The sequence below is a fragment of the Diadema antillarum genome, unplaced genomic scaffold, assembly GCF_040938485.1.
Source record: "Diadema antillarum isolate AM-2024a unplaced genomic scaffold, OU_Dant_1.0 seq00000235_RagTag, whole genome shotgun sequence".
NCBI lineage: Eukaryota > Metazoa > Echinodermata > Echinoidea > Diadematoida > Diadematidae > Diadema > Diadema antillarum.
This window is the reverse complement of record NW_027271284.1, coordinates 289,438-313,135: the sequence shown is the minus strand read 5'-3', so window position 1 is coordinate 313,135 and position 23,698 is coordinate 289,438. Positions and strand designations below refer to the sequence as shown.

The 23,698-nt window shown below is 39.1% G+C and overlaps 1 protein-coding gene across 1 annotated transcript; it reads left to right on the top strand.

The window, feature by feature from the left end:
* Positions 1 to 114: 114 nt before the first annotated feature.
* On the top strand, positions 115 to 22,853 carry LOC139729376 (sushi, von Willebrand factor type A, EGF and pentraxin domain-containing protein 1-like). The gene is made up of 12 exons (XM_071640303.1): positions 115 to 563; positions 1,899 to 2,116; positions 3,230 to 3,418; positions 4,696 to 4,782; positions 5,457 to 5,648; positions 6,377 to 6,487; positions 7,059 to 7,259; positions 7,943 to 8,143; positions 8,789 to 9,031; positions 9,809 to 10,048; positions 10,900 to 11,103; positions 22,327 to 22,853. The coding sequence occupies exons 1-12, from the start codon at positions 115 to 117 to the stop codon at positions 22,851 to 22,853; spliced, it is 2,862 nt and encodes a 953-aa protein (XP_071496404.1).
* Positions 22,854 to 23,698: the final 845 nt, after the last annotated feature.

Genomic DNA, 23,698 nt, shown 5'->3' with positions numbered 1-23,698 from the left:
AATTACTGTAGCCACATTGGAAAAAGTCCCAGTTTGAAAGTGAGGAACCCTTTCACTAGATATCGCAGCAGACTATACGCTCTACCAATAACAGAGAAATCCATCGAAATAACAATGAAAAGAGTAGTGTCAGTATTCATGCTCTGCTACGTTTGTCAGCTGCTGAAGTCGTCCTGTGGACAGGGTTCAACGCCAATGGACAACTTTAAAAGACAGATCGACGCCACGTTTAGCTCGAACTCCGAAATTGACGTCGTGTTTCTGCTCGACGCCTCGGGGAGCATGAGGCCGGAGTATTACAGTCGAGCGGTGGAATTCTTTCGCCTGACATCGACTCATTTCAGCTCGTCTAACAACGCCACTCGCATTTCTGTTATATCTTACTCGCATTGCAACAACATGGAAACCTACATAGATTATATCTCGCCTTCCAGTGGAAGGAACAAGTGTAACCTGGCCCGAAACTTGGATAGGGTAGCCGATACGCCAGGAACAACCTGTACGGGCGGTGCTTTGCTCACTGCTCGGACGGTTTTACGAGCTGGGCGACCAAACGCTCAGGGGTAAGTACCACAATCCTCTGCGTGCCACGTTATTGTTATCCCACGAGACCGACACCCACGAATCAAACATCCCAAGAGTTCGACATTGAAAAAAAAAAAAGGTCCATTACTCATACAGCCCACAAGTCATACAGTCTATGAGCTCGACACTAGGCAAATAGGGCTATTATTGAATTCGACACTATGGCTCGAATTCACGAAGGTGGTACAAATGAAACCATGGTTTAAACCATGGACAAAAACCATGGAGCGCCAAGTGTCGCACGGAATATTTCGTTACGAAATTGGTCATTTATTTTCGTCGACAAATTGACCGTTTCGTTAACGAAATTATCATTTCGTAGACGAAATGTTCATTTAGTTGCAAAATGTTGTCATTTCGTTATAAAATAATCATTTCAGCGACGAAATGACCGATTTCGTAACGAAATATTCCATGCGACACTTGGTGCTCCATGGTTTTTGTCCATGGTTTAAACCATGGTTTCATTTGTACCACCTTCGTGAATTCGGGCCTATAGGTAAGAACACCCCACGATCGAGCTCGACGTTACAACACGAGGCTTAAAGGAATGACATATAGTTTTGGTTGAGATAGGACTTCAGGTTTCCAACCATTTTTATGAGATAATGAGAAACATATTATGAAAAATGAAAGAGCATGTAAGTCTAAGAGGAATTCGAAGTTTATTTGATGAAAATCGGTTTTGAAATAGCTGAGACGTTAATTCACAACGATGAGCGATCATGATATAAAAGGTGGAACCCACCTTTCATTAGGATCGCTTTGTTTAACGTTGTTTTTGGATATATCAGCCATTTCAAAACCGGTTTTCATCATATTAACTTTGAATTCCTCTTAGAACTGTGTTCTCCTAAACATTTCATAAAATGTCGGTCCACATCGATAACAAACGTTGAAATACGTGAAGTAGGCCTGTAGTCTCAATGGTACTGATTTTCATGATACCCTTACTCTATAGACTACGGAGAATTCAATCAACATTCTATCACTGCTTTGCAGAAACAAGAAATAATGCACATGTTTGTTCGGTTCCATCTGATGAGCGGTTGTAAAATTTGATGCGGATTCGTTTTGTGATTATACGCCATTGTGTTCCCAATACTGGGCTGAGGTGCTGTATACAGGATGGTGTGAGCGCCATCGAAGTTGTCGTTTCCTGATAAGAGCAATGAATACGTTAATTGCTCGGTGTAAGTTATTGGTGTGAACATCATTATTGTAAACTTGCAATGATGTGGGAATAGCTTCCTGCTGCAAGTACACGGATGTTGTTCCTTTTGTACCCTTTCCTGTATCCCGTCCTGTACTAGAGTCATCATTCTTCTATCCGATGGCGTGTCCACCGTGGGCGATCGACCAGGTCCGATCGCCAGGACAATCAGGGGAGAAGGCGTGGTCATTTTCTCAATTGGCGTGGGAACGATCGTGAGCTACTTCGAGCTGTTTAGCATCGCGACATCCGTGGACTACGTGTTCTGGCTCAACGATTTCGGGGACATGTCCTCGTATGGCTCTGCCCTCGGGCAAGGTATCATTTCTATCATAACCCTAGCTAGTTTGTAAAATTAAAGCATTAGGTTTGATTTTTTTTTTATTTCCTCTCTAGATGAGAATTTTCATAGGTACTTTAAGTGTCACAAATAGGGTTGTATCTTTATGGTGAATTTATCATGTTGAGCGTGGCCGTACACGTACAGTATAATATATATATATATATATATTTTTTTTTTTTGAGGAGGGGGGGGGGGGAAGCAAGAACCATGTTGTGTATTGAGGGGGATGTAAGCGAAAGTGCGGGAGGGGTATCCCCTCCCCCCTTCCTACACACACACACACACACACACAAGAGGGAGCTTTTGGATTTTATATTCAACGATCGGGCACACAGTTTTAGGGGAATAATTAAGAAAATTTTAAATAAAACAGTGAGAAACGTAAATATTCTGGACAATAGAATAATCAACTCGTGGTATTTCTGTAGCTTGAATCGTTTGCAGCCCTTAATGCATATAAAGCGAGAAAAAAAAATAGAGAGGAAGAGTGACTTGCAAAGAGATAGAATAGATAATATTTTATAAATAGATAATAAACATAAATAGCTAGGAAATTCAACGGTCTAATGCACACTTTTGGTTAAATTTTAAGAAAACTGTCAACAATGAATAAGAGAAGAAGGTGTTAGGGACAAAAAGGGTCTTGTACCGCGTGTGTGTCGATTTTCGGGTGACACGACATTGTTTTGCTCCTGTGACATATTGCCCCGGTTGTATTTTCTCCTCATACAAAGGGTTGGGGTTGTGAAAGGGCTTTAGGTTTAGTTTGAGATGAGGATGAGGATTAGGATTAGGGTTATGTTTGAGGGTAGAATCAATGCTAGGCCTTGCGGGCAGATGTTTGTTGGGAGCAATATTGTTGCAGGAGCAAAGATTAATGTGCTCTAAACCTTCGTAAAGACAATGATTAGTTGTATCATGCATGTTTGTGTGATCACCTCGTATGTTTATTGTCGCAAAAATTTGAAGAGGTATATTTATCTCTGACAGTTGACCAGTTTTGTAGCTTGTCGCGTGTGAGAATGTAGTTGGTAATACTCAAAGAAGTTTCCATTCATTCATCAATTTTAGTTTTGCTTTGTTCGAAGATGTCAATAACGACGTCCTCTACGAAACGATGGCAAGAGCGCAGTGTTACCAGAACGGCAGCAGCACCCAATGTCGCGGTGTGGGGAACTGTTGCGGTCAGAATGCTGCGTGTTCATGCGCTACGGAGAGCGGCTCAATCGCATGCACCTGCGAACCTGGATACACCGGGGACGGCTTTGACTGCAATGGTAAGAAAAATGTGCGAATAATGTTTACTACGTCATCAGACTTGGGACGGTATACATCTATTTGCTTGAAAGTGCACGAGATCTCTAAACATTCACTTGATGGAAATTATAAAGTTCTTACCAGACTGAAATTCTTTATTCCTAAAAGAATTTCGTTGGTTGTTTGAGAGATAAAGAGAGAGAGAGAGAGAGAGAGAGAGAGAGTGGGAGAGGAGGAGAGGGGTGGGTTGTTTTTGCTAGTCTTATAAGAATATTATGCATTTTTTATGTATTATATACACTCGCGCTCGCGCGCGCACACACACACACACACACCATATTATTATATAATGTGCTCTATAATGTTTGAGCGTGTGTTCGTAAGTACAATAATCTAATAAGTATGTATGAGTTAGGCCTACATAGGTCTTATCATACGTAGGGTTTTTTTATATAATATTGTGACAGTGCACCTCAAAACGAACATAAAGTCGCACACACTGATTTTGCGTGAGGACTGAAAACAAGTGAAATGGGTCAACCTAGCCGAACTTGACTTTTTCATATTTTCTGAAAGAGCGGGTCTTCTTTTACATTATGCTAAAATTTGGTATCATAAAACGGGCAGGAAAGTGTGTTTTTTTAGCAGTTTATCTCGAACATTTGTGGTAGAATAGTGTGATTAGGTGTGTCTTTAGAATCCCTTTTTCATTTCTGAAAAACCTTGTCCACACTCTTCACTTTCAACTCTAATAACTTTTGAAAGAATAGTGCTACTGCTTGGTAAAGATTAAGCGCTTGAATAGACACTGTACTTCAGAGCCTCTTTTCTCAGTTCACACTTTTCCTGAGTTTGTGCTTTCTTTCCAATATTTAGATAGGTTAGGAAAGTCAATTTGATTTGAGTAATGCATCACTTTAAAGCTTAAAGTCTGTTCTTTTAGAATGGTCTTAACTAAAAATTCATGTCTGGCGACTTTTTGTTTGTTTTGAGGTGCAGGGTCACATATATAACAACTCCATTGGCTTGCAAAACATCCGTTTCATCATTTTTTTAATCTTCACTCCTTATATATATTTTGCTTACACAACATGCAAAATACCCATGTTTTTTATCGTTAAGGCACACACACACAAACAAACAAACAAACAAACAAAATATAGGCGCAAAAGTAACGCACATGCGCGGTAAACACGATAACAATTGGTGGCGCTCTCTTTAGCTTGCCCGCAGGGTACGTACAAGTCGTCGTATGGCAACCATCCGTGTACCCCGTGCCCACCCCTCTCCTCAACAGTCTCCACAGCCAGCACGGACAGCATGGACTGCGAGTGTGACCCGGGTTACGTAGAGAACACCGGTATTAACGGAAGCAGCTGCCAACGTGAGTTTCCTTCTATCATTATTTTGGTCTAATTTGTTCAAAATTTGATTTTGTACATGGAATGACTTTTCTGGTTCCATGACATTTGCTCCTGCGACAGTATAACTGATCCCATGAAATATCTGCCCGCGAAGCCAAACATGTAAATCCTACCCTTAAACACAGCCCTAACCCTAATCTAATCCTCGTGTCAAACTAAACCTGAAACCCTATTACAACCTTTACCCTATCCTAAGTCCTTGGAGAAAATAAGACCAGAGCAATTGTCGCAAGAGCAAATGTCCTGCCCCTGACTTTTGCTGTTAGAACCGAAGACATCGAGATGCAAAAGTATCACAATGTTACTGTTCAAGAGCCTTTCATAATCTTAATTATGCGTGATAATGTCTTATTGGTGAAAATATACCTGATTATAAAAAGAAAGATATTAAGGCTTACTAATATTACATAGCCTGTTAGTCTGCTGTGAAATCAGTCAAAGTGTCTAGTAATATGTGCATGGGTATTGCACACACAATGTGTGTGATAGATAGTAGATTTCCGCACATGACCACAAAGAAAAAAAAAAAAGAATACGAGGGAAATACTCAGATGGTGACATATCTGCTTTGTATAAATCGGAGATTTGTAAGATAATATTCTATTTTTTTTTCTTATTAACGTTTTCTGCTCAGCTGTTGAGTGCCCAGCGTTCAATATTACCGTCAACGACACATCCATAATGATGATACCTCCCGACTGCCAGAACACATTCGACAGCACCTGTACGTTTCAGTGCAAACAGGGATACCGGATCGTGGGTGGAGACACGAGTTCCCGTTGCCTGGAAACCGGAGAATGGTCGGCCACGCCCCCTACGTGTGAGAGTAAGTGTACAGCTGAAAATGTTTCTTCATGATGGTTGTTGTTTTCTATCTAACTGAAATTGACCAATCATAATGTCACATTGTTACTAGGAAATGTTGATTATTTAGAGCAATCATAATGTCACATTGTTACTATAATAGGAAATGTTGATTATTTAGAGCAAGCAAGGAAAATCAAGCCATCGAAGGGACAATTGTGTTTTACTCGATATAATTTACGTTTCTTGAAACAAAGAAGTAAGCCTTCACATATCCCACCTGCCAAAACTTGTTATAGATCTATGATATAGTTGAATCTTCAAATATATACGCATACCATGTAAATATAAACATACATAATCATATGATATATATATATATATATATATATATATATATATATATATATATTCATGTGAATGTGTGTAATTTCTATGTAATGTTTATTTCCATCTTGTGATTCATTCATTTCTATTATCATCAGTATTGTGGGTTGATAGCCTTGTAACATCTAATCAGATTCAGCGCTAGACTCGAATCCACCGGGTCGCCACCTAAACAAACAAGTGCATTTACAGTCAAATTGGGACATGCTTTGTCGATGATTGCCAGATTTGTAGGGTAAAATATATTTTTTCTGTCTTATCGAATGTTTTCTGCTAAGTTGTTGAGTGCCCAGCGTTCAATATTACCGTCAACGACGCATCAATACTGATGATACCTCCCGACTGCCAAAACACATTCGACAGCACCTGTGTATACGTTTCAGTGCAAACAGGGATACCGGATCGTGGGTGGAGACACGAGTTCCCGTTGCCTGGAAACCGGGGAATGGTCGGCCACGCCCCCTACGTGTGAGAGTGAGTGTACAGCTGAAAATGTTTCTTCACGATGGTTGTGGTACTATCTACGTATATAGGTGGAATTGACTTATTATTACGTCACATTGTGACAACAATATACTGATTATTTAAAGCAAGCAAGGACAGTAGAACCCTCGAAATGCAATCACATTTTACTTAAGTTGCATATAAGATATGTTTCTTGAAATTGAAAAAAAAATGTAAGCCTTCCAAATATCCATCTTGTCAACCCTTGCTACAGACAGATTGATTATACTTTTACAGTTGAATGCACCGTCAAGTAGTGATAGATACGTCAGATAGCATCAAATTCGGCAGGCGCTTACTCAATCTCGTTCGTGTAAGAAATACTCACATTGTAAACTAAATAAAATACGTATCGTTAATCTGACTTCACGTTGGAAGAATTACCATTTATTGGAGTATCCTCATAGTCTTTAGTGAAAATGTGCGTATATTGAAGTCTTTTCAAAACCCGATATTAGTGTGACATCAAAAACAGAAATGCATTATACCCTTGATTCATGCTCATCTCTGTAACTGTTCTTTTGTGGCCAAACTCGAGCAGAAATAACTTGCAGCGCCTTACCCAAGCCGGAGAACGGTGAAAGTGACTGCGACACGAATGATAATAGCATCGGGACAGCGTGTACCTTGAGGTGTGACGAGGAGTACCAGCTGGAGGCTTCAGGAGTCAATACCACCACCTGTCGGGAGATGGTCCCGTTTACCACTGCCGAATGGGACGGCCCGCTCGGTGCTTGCCAAAGTGAGGAGTGATAATTACGATCTTTGTTGGAAGTACTGTAGTAAAAGTTGTGCAAAACGTTGTATTGTTTCTTTCATTTTCCCCAAAAGCCAAACGTATGGCCAGTACATTCAAATCATACCGCTTTTCTCTTGTATATTTTAGGGTTCAGGGCTAAAGGACTTTTTTTATCATATCACACTTCTGGAGAAATGGAGCTTGCGAACCTTATGGTTTATACCCTTGATCGATGATCATTGGACTTGAGTTCGAGCTTATCCCTAGCCTTTTGCAAAGGCAGCTCGGAATGATTTGCAGACGCCTTGTGGACGTCCACCATTTGCTCCATGTGCGCGAGTCTATTGCGAGCTGCCTTTGCAAGAGGCTATAGCCTATCCCAGGACTTTTGTCCAATAGCCATGTGTTTTGTCTATAGAGAAACTTTCTACTAAGGAGTACAAATGGATAAAAGCTCAATGTGAGCATAGGAAAGGATACGTTTTGGAATGTTGATCTGGCCAATGTGTGTAGACAAGGTGTTGGAACATCGTTGCATATTCATTGGATGAGTGTCTAGAGAAAGTTGCTTGTACTTGCATTTTCAGTGGACTTTGCAAGCCTCTTAAGGCATGATTTTCCCTATACACTGATACGATACATATCTTACCTACCTCTCCCCCTCCCTCCTTTCTCTGGTCTCTCAGAGATATCCTGCCAAGGGCTCACCGTTACATCTCCGATGACCATTAGACCAGTGGTCTGCCAGAGCTCTCCCAAGTACGGCCAAGTTTGTTCCTATGGTTGTCAGACCGGCTACACACTGAACGGCACTGAAGAGGCTGTCATCAACACGACGTGTCTTGCAGATGGAACTTGGTTCAGCATTCCTCCGATCGCATGTGAAGGTAAGACTTTTGAGAGCCACTGATCATTCAATCAATTGATTGCTTGATTGATTGATTGATTGATTGATTGAATGATCGATTGATTGATTGGTGAATGAGTGAATGAATGATTGATTGATTGATTGATTGATTGATTGAATGATTGAATGATTGGTTGATTGATTGAATGAGTGAATTAATGATTGATTGATTGATTGATTGATTGATTTATTGGTGACTGACTGATTGATTTAAAGATTGATTGACTGACTGATTGACAGAATTCTGTATTCGCTCCCCTCGTTGCTCTTAATGAGAGTCAAGGTATTCATATCTATTATTAATTTTACCTTATGTATAATGATTTTTTCCTTGATTGCATCTGTAATTGCATCATTGAACGTTAAATTTGTATGTGTACATGCTTTCCTTTGCATAGTCGTGAGAAATTTTGCAATCCAAAGACTGCAATTCACGTGTTCAATAAACCATTCCAATTAGCAGGGATGAGCAAAGAGTATTTCAAAATCCCGGACACTAATTCTCTGCTCATGTGCAATGTGTGTTTTTTGTGACATGTACGTCAGTTCTAAGCCATATACTTCCAATTGCACAAAAAAAATCTTATGGCCCACTGAGAGATTCATATCATTTTCCTATGCATAGATAACTTGCCTCCTGAAGTGAGGTGCCCTAGCAGTATCAATGACACCACCGATGACTTAATGCCGACACGAGAAGTAAACTGGACGGTACCAGTGCCGACTGACAATAGCGGCATAAGGCCGGATCTTGTCGGGAGCCACAACCCGCCGCACCACTTCCATATCGGCCTCACTGTGGTAACATACGTTGCGACTGACATGGCGGGGCTCACCGCCCAGTGCAACTTCACAGTGGAAATCACAGGTAATGCTCGAGTCTTAATCACTCACAGTGTGTATTCGCAAACATCTATTATTGAGGGTGCACCAGTTGATCTTTTGTTGTCTACAGATTGTAACGAAAACTCATTCGATGGGATTGCTGTTGTATTTTGTGAGGCAATAAATGCATAATCAGTTGTGAAATCCTCAAGTTGTATTATGCCACTGAGTGTAGTTCTCGCAGATTTTCATGGAAAAAAAATGTCCATAATACACAACGACTGATCCGTCTCAAAACAATAGAGTTGATTTGCATTCCGAATTCTTAGTTGTTACGAATCTTCATTCAGGATTGAAATATTTCCAAAGTCTTTTATTGATTCGTCTAAACTAAGAACAGCCGAGGTGTATAAGATACAATGCTTTATACAACAAGGTGAAGACGAAAAATGTAAGCATGTAATCATGGTAATAGTACCTCTTAGCGATACCACGTAATTAGCAGTCGGACAATCTGGTAGGAAGAATATTTTTACATGTTGTATAAATTGCTGTAATATGTGTCACAACTAATGACATTGCCGTCGTTGTTCTGGTCCCCATTTCATAAAAAGTTGATGTGAAACAACTCTTGCTGAAATGGCAATTATAATTGTAACAACAAGAACCCAGCGTTCTGATTGGCTGTTGCTGTTGGAAGTTGCCATTTCAGCAAGAGTTGCCATCCTAATATCTTTCATGAAATGGGACCCTGTAGTTTTATATTTATATCATGTGAAGGGATAACTTTGTAATCTTTCCCGTAACAATGGTAACACAGATCAAGAAAACCCCAGAGTCCAGAACTGTCCAGATGACATCAACGAGCAGACTGCGTTACCCACTGCCATCGTCACTTGGAATGACCCAGTGTTTGAAGATAATTCCGGTAACGTGATCATTACCCCTCCTGAGAACGCTTCCGGTTCAGCGTTTCCGATTGGCGAGCATGAGATCTTATACACAGCGATTGATCCGTCCCAGAACAAGCAGACGTGCGAGTTTACCGTGAGCGTCGGTGGTAAGTAAAACTCATAGGAGTTTATCTACTCTTCGCCGAATTCTATATCTTTACAGTTGAATTACAGATATAAATATATATATATATATATATATATATATATATATATATATATATACATATAAACAGTGTGAGAAGATGAAGCATTCAACGGACGTAGCAAGTTCAACGTGGTTTATCGCCAAGCTTTCGGTCTTTTCTTTAGACCTTCATCAGGGCTGTATAGAAGCAATACATAAGAAGACTCACTGACATACATAAAACAACACAACATGGCTGCACTTCTCTCGCTCTATCTCTTTCTCTCTGACGATATAGATATATATATATATATATATATATATATATATATATGTATAGGGTTAGATGCGTATATCATATCTGTTTATATCGTGTCATTTATTTATCATTATTGTTGTGAGGTTGACAGCCTTGTAACATGTAATCATCTTCCCTGGACATGCTAACCTGTAAATTGTATATAATATTATTAAATAAATTGGATTTAGGCTGAATAAAATTTCAGTACCGTGGAAAAAAAAAACAAATGCTGATGATATTGAAGTTGACAACAGAATTGTTGTGTGCGAGAAAAAGGAAAATCTTTAGAAATCAGATCACACGTATAACCCCAGGAATTTATGAGAGTAACAAATCACAACAGTGTAGTTATGAGTGGATTCTTCTCATAGTTCTATGCACTGAAATGAGAGAGAGAGAGAGAGAGAGAGGGGGGGGGGAGGGACAAACCCTGAACGTGTACTTGAACATTGGCAATAGGCCTACTTATTGCAAAATACCAGTCGTTCGTGAAAAACCTTCGCTTTGCCTCCTGTTTTTGCAACCTCAAGAGTATTCATGCCAGCCCTTTCCACCACCACTCAACGGGGCCATAGCCTGCACGCAGCAACTCGGAGGACAGATTTGCAAGATGTTTTGCAACAGCAAATACAGATTTGTGGCGAAACCGGAACGGTATTACAACTGTAGCCAGGGGAGCTGGCTGGCTGCATCAACCGGTACACCAGCTCATATGCCGTGGCCAGACTGTTCACGTAAGATATTTCTAGTACCAATTCAGCTGAAAAAAAATACAAAAAATACTTCCTTATTTTGTGTGTGTGTGTGTGTGTGTGTGTGTGTGTGTGTGTGTGGTGTGTGTGTGTACCAAGCATGATTTTCAGAAAGAGCACTATTAGAATACCAGACAATCCGAATATAATCTTATCAATTAAAATACCATTGCACTTTACAGAGAAACGGATGTTGACTGTAGTTCAGTGCGATCTTGTAGTAACACAGTTACCAAACTTTTTTGGTAATTCACGACTGTCTTGCATATCAGTACTATTAATGTTACAGTATTGCATTTTCCTTAGACTAGTTCAAAACATGGGCCAATTCATTTGATATTTAAAAGTGAATTTAAAGTGACACTTTAATGTAGTGTGAACAAAAACGCTTCATTACAGTGGAATAAAAGTAGATAAAGATTGTTAAAGTAGATGTACAAATGTTGGGTTCAAAATTTATGAGTCAAAATCATTATTATGAATTAGTATTGCTGTAACAAAGTAGCATAATTTGAACAAAAAAAAAATCCTTCCTGTGTGCTTTTTTTTTAAACAGAAATAGAATTCATAACATCATAACATCATAACATAAGCGAATAGCATCTCATTTTGTCCGATTGATATCAGCTGACATAGAAAAAAAACCAACAACAAATGTACAGCAAAAACAGGATGGAGGTCATGTTATACGTAAACCGAACAAATCCACTCCAGCTCTCCACAGCTGCCCCTCCAAGCCCCGGTTGTGCTCTATTGTTTGTCACGTTTCCTTTACCCTCTCTTATTTCCCTTTCCCCCAAAAAATCTGTATTTATTGACGCATTCAAATTAATGCAAATATATTATTACAAAACAGAAAATCACAATTTTTGACGCAAATAAAAGCATTGTTCTACCCAGGAGGTACTACCTTTCTTGCCTAGATAATGCTTTATTAAATACTGAAATTAAACTTAATATTTCAACACCTTGCATTCCAATCATGAAAACAATTGACCAGAGAAGAGAGAGAGAGAGAGAGAGAGAGAAAGAAAGAAACACATACAAATATGCACACATACACACATACACACAATAATTACCATCATGAACAGAAAACCCTAGGATAACATCTGTAGGCATGCCATGTTCAGATGTTAAATGAGGTATGTTATCAAATCTAAAATAACGTTTGTTAACTCTCGTTAACGTGACTATGGGACCAGCATCCCTTGTTTGATTTCAAGCTTGATACAGAAGATATGAAAATAAATGAAGACATTATTCTATGTTTTTATTATTTCTTTCGAATAGATGAAAACATACTATCTACTGTATTACCAAACAATGTACAATGTATTTTTTTTTGCGAGTACCATTCACCTGTTTCAAGTGGCTGTAAGGTTTTATTTTTACCTACCAATATGCATTTTCGATTTTTATTGAATTCTCATCCACTTAACCCTAAACAGGCCGGACTTCTTTAACTATGCCAAATTGTGACCCCCCCCCCCCCCCCCCCCAGATCTCGGCCATCAGTGGCGCGCGCAATCGCGACAAAATTTGGCACGGACGACACCCACGTCGTAATCTACAAGATTGTGCCTTACAATTTTTGAAACGAAAAAAAGAAATAATTTTTAAGCAATTAATTACGCAAATTAAGCCCAACATCTGAATATACACTATCAAAGTCTAATTAAAAGCATTGAGAGTCTGTTTTTGGTTTGTATATCTGTTTTAACATACTCAACAATAAATTGTACTTCATGAAAACTTCCAAAAGTCATTTAAATTCTTTTGAATTTCTTTGTTTTTTGACTTTTGTTTTGTTTTGTTTTTGCTCTTTTTTCATGGAAATTGTCATGGACCACTTTTCTACCATAATTAGCAGAAAAAGTGATGAATAGTGAAGATAGTCAGTTTTTTATGAGTTTAATGACAGAGCTGTTTTCAATATGGGAAATGTACAAAAAATCACAAAATTACGCCCCATTTTGGGGTGACATGCCGTTATGAAAATGGGCGTGGCTTTATAACGGTACTCGCGGACGTTGCAAATTTGGTCTCAAAAGTTGCGCGAGACTTGAAAGTAAAATGTCGAGAAGCCTCATGACGAGATTTTTTCGCGTTGCAGAATTATTGCGCGAAATGTCGGGAGTGGGGGCGGATTCAGCACCCTGGTGCTGGCCGGCCTTATTAGGCCGGCCTTGTTAGGGTTAATAGAATAATATTCAATCAAGCCTACGAATACAAGTAGTACTATTATGTGTATGGCATTTTTTATTACCAAGGCAATTCGATGTTTGACTACTCAAAATGAAAAAAAAAAAAAACCAAGCAAAAGTGTGATGTGATGTAATGAGAAATTCCCAAAATCTATTACAACGATATCAGAAAAGAATCACGATCACTTTTAATCCTTTCTTAAATACTTTTAACGAAAAACTGACACTCAGTTTCAAAAGTGAAATGATTTAGGCCTGTAGTATGAAACCACATGAGAACCAAACTACTTCTTCACTAATTTGAAATGCTTCGATTTTCTGTTTTTACCAGAACCGCAGGACAGGACAGTGCAAATTCGGCTGTCGATCCAGTTTTACCGGGGCAAATGTAATCCTGTGTCTTTGGATATTATTACGGCAAAATTTGGGGAATACTTCCACGGTTTGTTGTCGGAACTTGTAACAACTAACACGTCCTGTGGTCCTCACGTCGTCTGCGATTTTGGGGATCTGAATATCACGTGTGGTCAACACAATCGACGCAGACGACAGGCGAACACTGATGACATATTAACATTGACCTTCACGCCATCTGTGACGTCAAACACACATTACGCAGACGTGGAAAAGGTACTTCAGCAGGTTTTATGAAGTAAACTATTTGCTCGGATGAGATTAAACTTTATATCGATGTATATTGTAACGGCTAAGAAGGGGTGTCGTTAAGGGGGTATCTCACTGAGCGGTGAATGTTTGCGAACGTAGGTAATTTTAGGTTTCGTCAGTGTTTGTAAACAGTTGCAATAAAATTCTCAAATAGTTTCATTGCCGCAAACATGTTTTTTTTTTTGTCGCAAAGAAATTTTGAATATGCTCAAAATTTATATGCCACAAGTTGTGGCAAGAAAAACTGCGACAATGAAAACTGTTTACGAATTTGATTGCAACTGTTAACGAACTTGATTGCATGCGCGCTCCCGATATAAAGATATATATATATATATATATATATATATATATATATATATATATATACCGGGTGTCCCCAAAAAAGCGCGGAACGGTGGATTTTCAGTACTAATACCTTGCGTTCTAAAAGTGATATATTTTTTGACATCATTAGAAAGAACATCTTCCACAGAAGACCATGATACCAAAATCATTAAATTTGGTTCAGTACTTTTTATTCTACGCCAATTTCAGTAAATGCAGTCATTTTCAATTTTTTGCGACTTATGAGATAATAATTTGGGTGCGACACGCGTTCCATACGGTGAATTGTGTAAGCTCGTTGATCCATGTCAACAAAAGATAACGCTTTCATATTGGGCGCGCACACAAACACACAGACACACACACAGACACACACACACACACACACACACACACACACACACACACTTTTTTCCTGGCCCGTGCCCAATGTGAAAACTGTATCATTTGTTGACTTGGATCACCGAGCTTACACAATATTCACCTTATGGATCGCGTGTCGCACTCAAATTATTATCTCATAAGTCGCAAAAATCCGGCGAAATTTGACAATGACTGCATTTTCAGAAATTGGCGTAGAATAAAAAGTACTGAACCAAATTTCCTGATTTTGGTATCATAGTCTTCTGTTGAAGATGCTCTTTCTAATGATGTCAAAAGATATATAACTTTTAGACCGCAAGGTACTGAAAATCCACCGTTCCGCTTTTTTTGGGACACCCGGTATATATATATATATATATATATATATATATATATATATATATATATATATATATATATAATAAACAAGGAAGGAAAAACTGACCAGAAACAATTGTAATGATAAATAGCGAAAACTTTGAGCAAAGAAAATGGGTTTTCATCGGGATTCGAACCCGAGACCTGCGGATTACTAGACCGGTGCTTAACCGACTGAGCTATTGAAAGCCCTAGATCGGTGTTCGTCCTAAACCCTTAACTCTCTTTGCTCGTGTGGTCAGAAGTTATAGTGTGTGTATGTGTGCCACACACACACACACATTAACCTGACATAAACCCAAATGATGTAAATCAACTTTGGAATAAATGTGAGGGATCGCCGAAGCGATGCAGCTTTTTGTAATATATTTTGTAAACTTATATATATATATATATATATATATATATATATATATATATAATTATATATATATATATATATATATATATATATATATATATATATAATATATATATATATATATATATATATATATATATATATATATATATATATATATTGCCTCAATTCGGGAAAAAATCCGACAAATTATTAGATTAGTGGGTCTTTCAGTACTTTCCCCGCAATGTTCGTATTTACGAGTAGTCTTCAAATCTTTCCGGAACAATCATGGAATAAGGTCCCAAACATGATGGTTTGGTCTTGTTTTTGCATTCGCCACACGCAATGCACGAATGTCACGCTGCTTATAAGTGTACGCTATTCACAGGCTTCCCTTCCAAATATCCGTGATCGGGGGTCAAAATCTTAACCCATCTCCATCTTTAAAGGGGGTAATCTATTGGAATATGGAACACGCATATAATGCAGGGGCGGATCCAAAAATTCCGTAAAGAGGGGGCGTCTTTACAAGATTAATGGATTATGGATCCGCCACTGCAATGTGTGTGGCTAACCACCGGGGGATCGCGTGTCGCACTCAAATTATTATCTCATAAGTCGCAAAAATCCGGCGAAATTTGACAATGACTGCATTTTCAGAAATTGGCGTAGAATAAAAAGTACTGAACCAAATTTCCTGATTTTGGTATCATAGTCTTCTGTTGAAGATGCTCTTTCTAATGATGTCAAAAGATATATAACTTTTAGACCGCAAGGTACTGAAAATCCACCGTTCCGCTTTTTTTGGGACACCCGGTATATATATATATATATATATATATATATATATATATATATATATATATATATATATAAACAAGGAAGGAAAAACTGACCAGAAACAATTGTAATGATAAATAGCGAAAACTTTGAGCAAAGAAAATGGGTTTTCATCGGGATTCGAACCCGAGACCTGCGGATTACTAGACCGGTGCTTAACCGACTGAGCTATTGAAAGCCCTAGATCGGTGTTCGTCCTAAACCCTTAACTCTCTTTGCTCGTGTGGTCAGAAGTTATAGTGTGTGTATGTGTGCCACACACACACACACATTAACCTGACATAAACCCAAATGATGTAAATCAACTTTGGAATAAATGTGAGGGATCGCCGAAGCGATGCAGCTTTTTGTAATATATTTTGTAAACTTATATATATATATATATATATATATATATATATATATAATTATATATATATATATATATATATATATATATATATATATATATATATATTGCCTCAATTCGGGAAAAAATCCGACAAATTATTAGATTAGTGGGTCTTTCAGTACTTTCCCCGCAATGTTCGTATTTACGAGTAGTCTTCAAATCTTTCCGGAACAATCATGGAATAAGGTCCCAAACATGATGGTTTGGTCTTGTTTTTGCATTCGCCACACGCAATGCACGAATGTCACGCTGCTTATAAGTGTACGCTATTCACAGGCTTCCCTTCCAAATATCCGTGATCGGGGGTCAAAATCTTAACCCATCTCCATCTTTAAAGGGGGTAATCTATTGGAATATGGAACACGCATATAATGCAGGGGCGGATCCAAAAATTCCGTAAAGAGGGGGCGTCTTTACAAGATTAATGGATTATGGATCCGCCACTGCAATGTGTGTGGCTAACCACCGGGGGAGGGGGGGGGGGAGTGAGTGGTGGGGGCAAGACTTCATGACAATACTTGATTCAGCCATCATGATGTTTTCAGGACGCACTGTGTTTGGTTTAGTGCATTTCGTAAAATGACGTAGGCCTATTTAAGCTATCAGTACCACCTGGCTTTTGCGCAAATTGTGAACTAAAACAGTCCTGACGTTGACATTTTAACGAAATATCATAGTAACAGGCAGCATACGCTTATAACAGCGCGCTATATCTTTTCTTGAACGGACAGTTAATAGTGCAACAGAAAATAACGGCAATCTATTTGTCAGCCAAGGGAGGACGAAGATTATAAGGTTTCCATTTCATTTCCCTTGACTATAATAGGTGTGCATTTCTGTTTTTCAAAGGATAGATACAGAGAGCCTGGGGAGGAATAATCATTGTAGAAAAACTCTCAGCCGAAGTGGGTTCGACCTGATGATTAGTGTTCAGTTAACTGTAGCTGATTACCGAATGTTAGAGAATATGGACGAAGCCATAACACATTGCTTGCTCACCTCTGTTTATCTAGGGTGCACCCACAGCGCTGCCGATCTTGGATACTCGCGTAACTTTGGACTCCCTCGTAACGTTGATACAAGACTTGGTGACATCCGGGAACTTCACTGTTACGGTGGACGACGTCCCGTTATTGCCCGCCGCAGAAACATTCACCGTCGGCGAATATTTTTCAGCTACTTGTGATCCCGGCTTGGTTTCATCGAATGATTTGTGCTGTAAGACCAGAATCGTCTTCTATTACACTGTAAAAACATCGGTGTTAGATTTAACACCACGGGTGTTAAATCTAACACCGATCAAACTTCAATAAAGGACCACACCCACAGGTGTTAAAAATGCACTGCGATGGTGTTGAAAAGTGTTCACCTGACACTTCGTGGTGTTAATTTGACACTGTACCTGGTGTTATTTTGACACTGTACTGGTGTTAATTCAAAAATGACACCACATGGTGTTGATTTGATATTTGTTGGTGTTAATATCAATGGTTTAACACCCGTCCAGCTTCAATAAGAGACCACACCAGCTGGTGTTACTTTGGTGTAAATTTATTTTCACATTTTTTTCAAAAATCTAGTATTTTAATGTAAAATTCTTGATCGTCTTGTTTAAATTAAAAATCAACAAGAGGTGCAGTGACTAAGAAACTCTTCAAAAAACAGTTTAAAATTTGGAAATGACACCCGTAGGTGTTAATTTAACACCATAAATGAGCACCGAAAATTTAACACCAGCTCGGTGTTCACTATTTAACACCGGATTTTTTGTAGTGTACTTTTACATGGGTATGGTTTGTCCAAGGAGGTTAACACCATAGAGTTCCAACTTGCTATAGTTCTTCAAACAGCTGTCAGTTTTCAGTGGACGCACAACAGAATTTCTACGGTGCACTTGTGCCTTTCAGTAATGACCGGGGTTCGATCGTGCCACTATCTTTCTGATCAATGTGAAGATTCTATTTAAAAACTAACCTGTATCGCGTATATTCTGCTTGTTTAAGCGTTAATGAAAGAAAACTTCACCTATGATGATAAAGCATATAAAACAACCGGTAATCCCGTTTAGAAATATGTGTAAAAGTGTAAAGCTGAACTGGTATAATGTGGAAGCGTTGGAAATTGTACCTTCCTGGAAAGGCGATTGTATTGCGATTATTCCGACCAATGAATCTTACATAGTATAATTTTCTTTGATTATGGAATGGTTTTATATGGTTTAGTTTTCTATGATTCTTTATAATTTGATATGTCAGATTCGTGTCCAGACATGCCACATGACAGTAATATTGATTTTTATTTCACCAAATTCTATTCTTGCATGCCCCTGTCTTTACCATAATCTACCGCTAATCTTTTATAAGTAGGCATGGTACATAGGGATGGCAAAAAAGATGGACATCATAAAGACATATCTTCCTTAAAGAGTGGCTAGTCATTATGCCATGAGACGTGAATCCATTGTCTTCCTATCTGTAGGGCAGATCCAGTTTGACACATGCTTGATACATTTCTGAGTGGCGGCATTGAACATGGGATCAAAGGGGAATAAGACTGTTGTGACTCCATCTCTTGAACATCCTTGTTCTGTAGATTCTAAACTCTATAACAATAATGACATTCATAACTTTTATTGCGTAAAGATAGATTTTAAAGAACCCGACCGTTTGAATATTAAAGAGGAATCATCTCTGTTCTCCTGTCCCCTTTCGTTTGTGTGTGTTGTGTGTGTGTTTGTTTGTATGTGTGTGTGTGTGTGTGTGTGTGTGTGTGTGTGTGTGTGTGTGTTTGCGTGTGTACGTGTGTAAAGTGCCGTGCACACCGGGAACAAGACACAACCAGACATCTGATACCTGCGAGAGATGTCCCGAGGGAACTTATCAAGACGAGTACGGCCGGACAGAGTGCCTCAGCTGTCCCGAGGGAACTTCAACGGCCGCAGCGGGAAGCAGAACGGCTAAAAAGTGCAAAGGTGGGGAAGAACCAGGAGTTGTCCATGATTGAACCAACATGATATTCATTCACATTGAGGGAGAGAGATTTGCGGTAACACCATGTGTATGTAGTCCTTGCATGGACCATTGCTTGTCAGGAGAAGAGCCCAGAAAGAGGAGAGTTTGGGAAAGTAGCGACATAGGGAGAGTGTAAGGAAGGAAAATCTTCTAACAGCACATAATCGTGTCATATTAGTGTAAAAACCAGAGATTTAAACTGGAAACAAGTCCTGTAGAAGTGTACACACGGGGCGGGGAGTCACTCTGTAGATTTTTTTTTAAATCAATTCATTGTTTTCCACGAATAGTGACGATAATCATAAGAATAATGCTGAGTGTCCAAACAAAGAAAAGTCAAAAGAACACCCATTGCCTGAAACCAAGTCACACGAAGACTATCTCGAGGCTCTCCTCACTCAAGCTGGCTTTGTAACAGCTAGCTAGAACATTAGACAGGATGAGTCGTTGGGTTTCGAGGATAATAACAATACGTTCAGACGGTGATCCTTAACTTCAAGGATAAGGTAACTTCGAGGATTACATGCTCATAATCAAGTCTTGGGCGCCAAATGTCGCATGGTCTCGTTCGTCACGATAGAAACCATGCGACACATACTTAGCTACGGGCTTGTCCTCGAAGTTTTAAGGATCACCGTCTGAACGTAACTAATATCATAATAAAAACAACCATTAATCCAAATCGCTGTTGCGAGTTTATATATCAAAAAACAAACGAAAAGCAACTACTCATTTCCTTAAAACCCCACGCAATCACAATGCATGATGATGAAGACCAGGAAAAATCGATAAAGGAAGCCAAGAAAAAAATATGTTTACAGTAATTCGCCATGGCCCAAATTTAATAGTAATTTGCACCACCAAAACACTGTCTCAAACACTGCTGTGAAATAAGAATAATGGTAAGCCAGTTCGCAAAGTACCAATTCTTTTTTTTCATGTTTCCTTATTAATCATCCAGTGATCCATGTCCCACAAGCTTTGCTTTTTAGTGGATCACTATTTTCCATAATCGAATTTATTTTCCGCATGCCCACGAAGTATATATGCATTGTTTCTCCTAATTATTGTTGTTGTTATATAACTTATCTTGTATATTACATGGATCTTCTGCAAATGTTTGAACAATATCATTTCATGACATGTATACTTCGCACTATGTTTTGATTTTCGTTGATTGGAAATAAACTATGATTGAATTGAATTTGTATTTGTATTTTTTCTTGTATAATAACGATCTATTCAATGTCCTTTGCGTCATTTAATATAAGTCAATACTTCAAATCCTGTTTCGATTTTGATGTGCACTTCGTACCATCATGGTCAGTCTGGCTGAGAAATGATTTCTTTTTCCCTCTCCAATATCTCCCCTCGTTATATCCCGCAGCCCTGTGTCAGCCAGGTACCTTTTCGAAGACGGGAATAATATCGTGCACTGCGTGTCCCAAGGGCTCGTACCAGCCGCATCGCGGTAGCACGTCTTGCATGGCCTGTCCGGGGGGTCTAACCACCTGGACAATCGGCGCCTCTTCCGCGGATCACTGTACAGGTAGTTTTTGTTTTTGTCTCAGGTTCGACATGATAACTAATACCCCTTTCACACTGATCACTCGGGTGATCATCCGGTAGATCCATGGGGGAATGAAACGGGAGGGACGAGCGAACAATTTCTTTCACACATGTACTAACAAATGAGCTCCCGATTGAATTGTTCTCGTACTCTGCTCTTCTGCAGTGCAAGAACACATCATGGCACATGAACGAAAACGTCCCGCAAGACTTTGTTTGTATGCTGACCCTCACTTTTCACCCTGGAGATTACCCGCAATATCTTTCTTACTGTACAGCGTCACACGGGAGTTTTACCAACCATTGATAAGGGTAATATTTCTGCAAAAGTCACATGGGTTCATACTACGCGGGACGCTAGTTCGCGGGAGATATCGGGTGAACTTTACTAAGCACGAAAGGGTATACAACGTCCATCAGAGGAGGGGACTTTTAAGGGAATTCCTAATAGGCCGAAGTTTAGGGAAGAGAAGGGATTGTAACAGTTCTTAGTAGTTTAGAGCTATAATAAAAAACAAACTTAATTTACCTAAGAATTTGTATTTCATGCTCATAAAAATCAAGAATAGGCAAATGATTGTGACTGTCGAAGAAAATATTTTGGGGAAACACATTTGTTACATAATAATGTATGTTATATTTATTTACATGATTATTACGTTTATACCATTTTTGTTAAACGGGACCACAACTTACATAGCAGGGGCTATACCTATACATGCATACGGTTACAAATATTTGCATAAAATCATTTCAGCATTGTGATGACGTGGTTAGGTTTTGTTCATCAAAATTTATGATATAGGACCCTACCTTACGTCACAGGATAATGCAATACAACATTTAGGCTATTATCACGTTGATACTGTTTGTGAGTGTGTGTGTGCTTGTGTTTGTGGGTTTGCCTGTGTCTATGTGTGACTGTGTTTGTGTGTGTCAGTGTGTGTCTGACATTGAATGAATGAATGATTAATTGATTTTATTTCTGCGTTGTAGTGTTTCATACATAAGTGCACTGTAACCCGAACACAAAATCAATTGAACGAACTAATTGAATACAATATTGTTTTGAATGACAACCAAGGCTCTATTTCATGTGCCCTCATTCAGAACTGAATACGTGCTCAGTGGATGGTCGGGGCCTGTTCATCACTTTCGACGGATATTCTTTCAGGAAGAGGGGCCACTTTCGCTACATTCTCACCAGGGACTGCAGCGGCGTGGGCAGTTTCGAAGTGCACGTCGAACACCGTCGAGAAAGCCACGTCGCGACTTATCAACCGGTCGTCTACGTATACGTCGACCATGTCGAAGTTAAAATAGATGCAGACGGTACTGTGTACGTCTTCGGTGAGCATGTGACCCTGCCGTATCTTCACGACAATCCCCAGAATGTACAGATAAACTCAGGGGGACCTTCGGAAATTTCAGTTGCAACGAACAAAGGAATGTTCGTCGAATGGTCTTCTGAGAGGGGAGTTAGCGTGCATCTTTCGTCGGAGCTCAGGTCGAAGGCGTGCGGCTTGTGCGGGAATATGAACGGGAATCCCGAGGACGATACATTGAAGAGACAGCTTGTAATGAGTAAAACAGTGAGGGAATTTCTTCAGAGCTGGAAGACTGGTGGCCTGAAGTAGGTTTTCTCCCCCTCTTTTGGTAATAGTACAACACTAATAAAGGTTCGAAACTGACCAGAAATATATGTAATATAAATGAAAACTTAGCACAAAAAAAAAAAGGGATTCCATCGGGATTCGACCCTAAGACCTCCGGATTGCTAAACCATGCTGAGCTAAGGGAAGCCCTATACACGGTGTTCTTCCTCAACAGCCCCCTAATTCTCAGTCATCAATTGCCAGGAGGTTACACAAAACAAAATTACACGAAGGATAGACATAAACTTGGGGTGAATTCGAGAGATTAGTTCAGTTCAGTTCAGTTCAATTCGATTTTGTTCTACATTTTTTTTCTCAAGTAAATCAAATATTGAAAATATTTCAATTTCTGACAACAGAGTAGGAAAAAAAAACATCACATTCATAGTAATCGAGGATACACTTGTTTCAGAATAAAGAGGAAGAGCAGGAGCCTGCCGTATTTAGGCACATGCTTGATAGTGATGGCAGCCTCAGAATCTAAAAAAAAAAGGAAATAAGAAACATGAAAATATATATACGAAATGGGCAATTTCCCATTGAAATGCTTTGTGAAATTACTGAAGTGACGCAGCTTTTTGAATGAATGCAAACAAAGGGAACTGACCAGACATAGATATTGTATTAGCAAGTAAATCAAAAATGAGAAAAGAAGATGGTTTGGATTGACATTTTTGTCATTTGATTTCATCTCTTGATTGATTAAGGATCTTAAACTGAGCTGCTCTACAATAATAATTTAATTCATCTAGTGAAAGTCACAGAAATGTAAGGCGCCTATCGACAGGCAGCAACAGTCATAGACATTGGCCTGAACATGTTCTTTT

What these genes read in the sequence shown, in the direction of transcription:
- LOC139729376 (XM_071640303.1), top strand. Translation starts at nt 115, where the DNA reads ATGAAAAGAGTAGTGTCAGTATTCATGCTCTGCTACGTTTGTCAGCTG. An exon ending in GGGCGACCAAACGCTCAGGG is followed by an intron (nt 564 to 1,898) that starts GTAAGTACCACA and finishes GTCCTGTACTAG; the next exon opens with AGTCATCATTCTTCTATCCG. An exon ending in CACGCCCCCTACGTGTGAGA is followed by an intron (nt 6,488 to 7,058) that starts GTGAGTGTACAG and finishes AAACTCGAGCAG; the next exon opens with AAATAACTTGCAGCGCCTTA.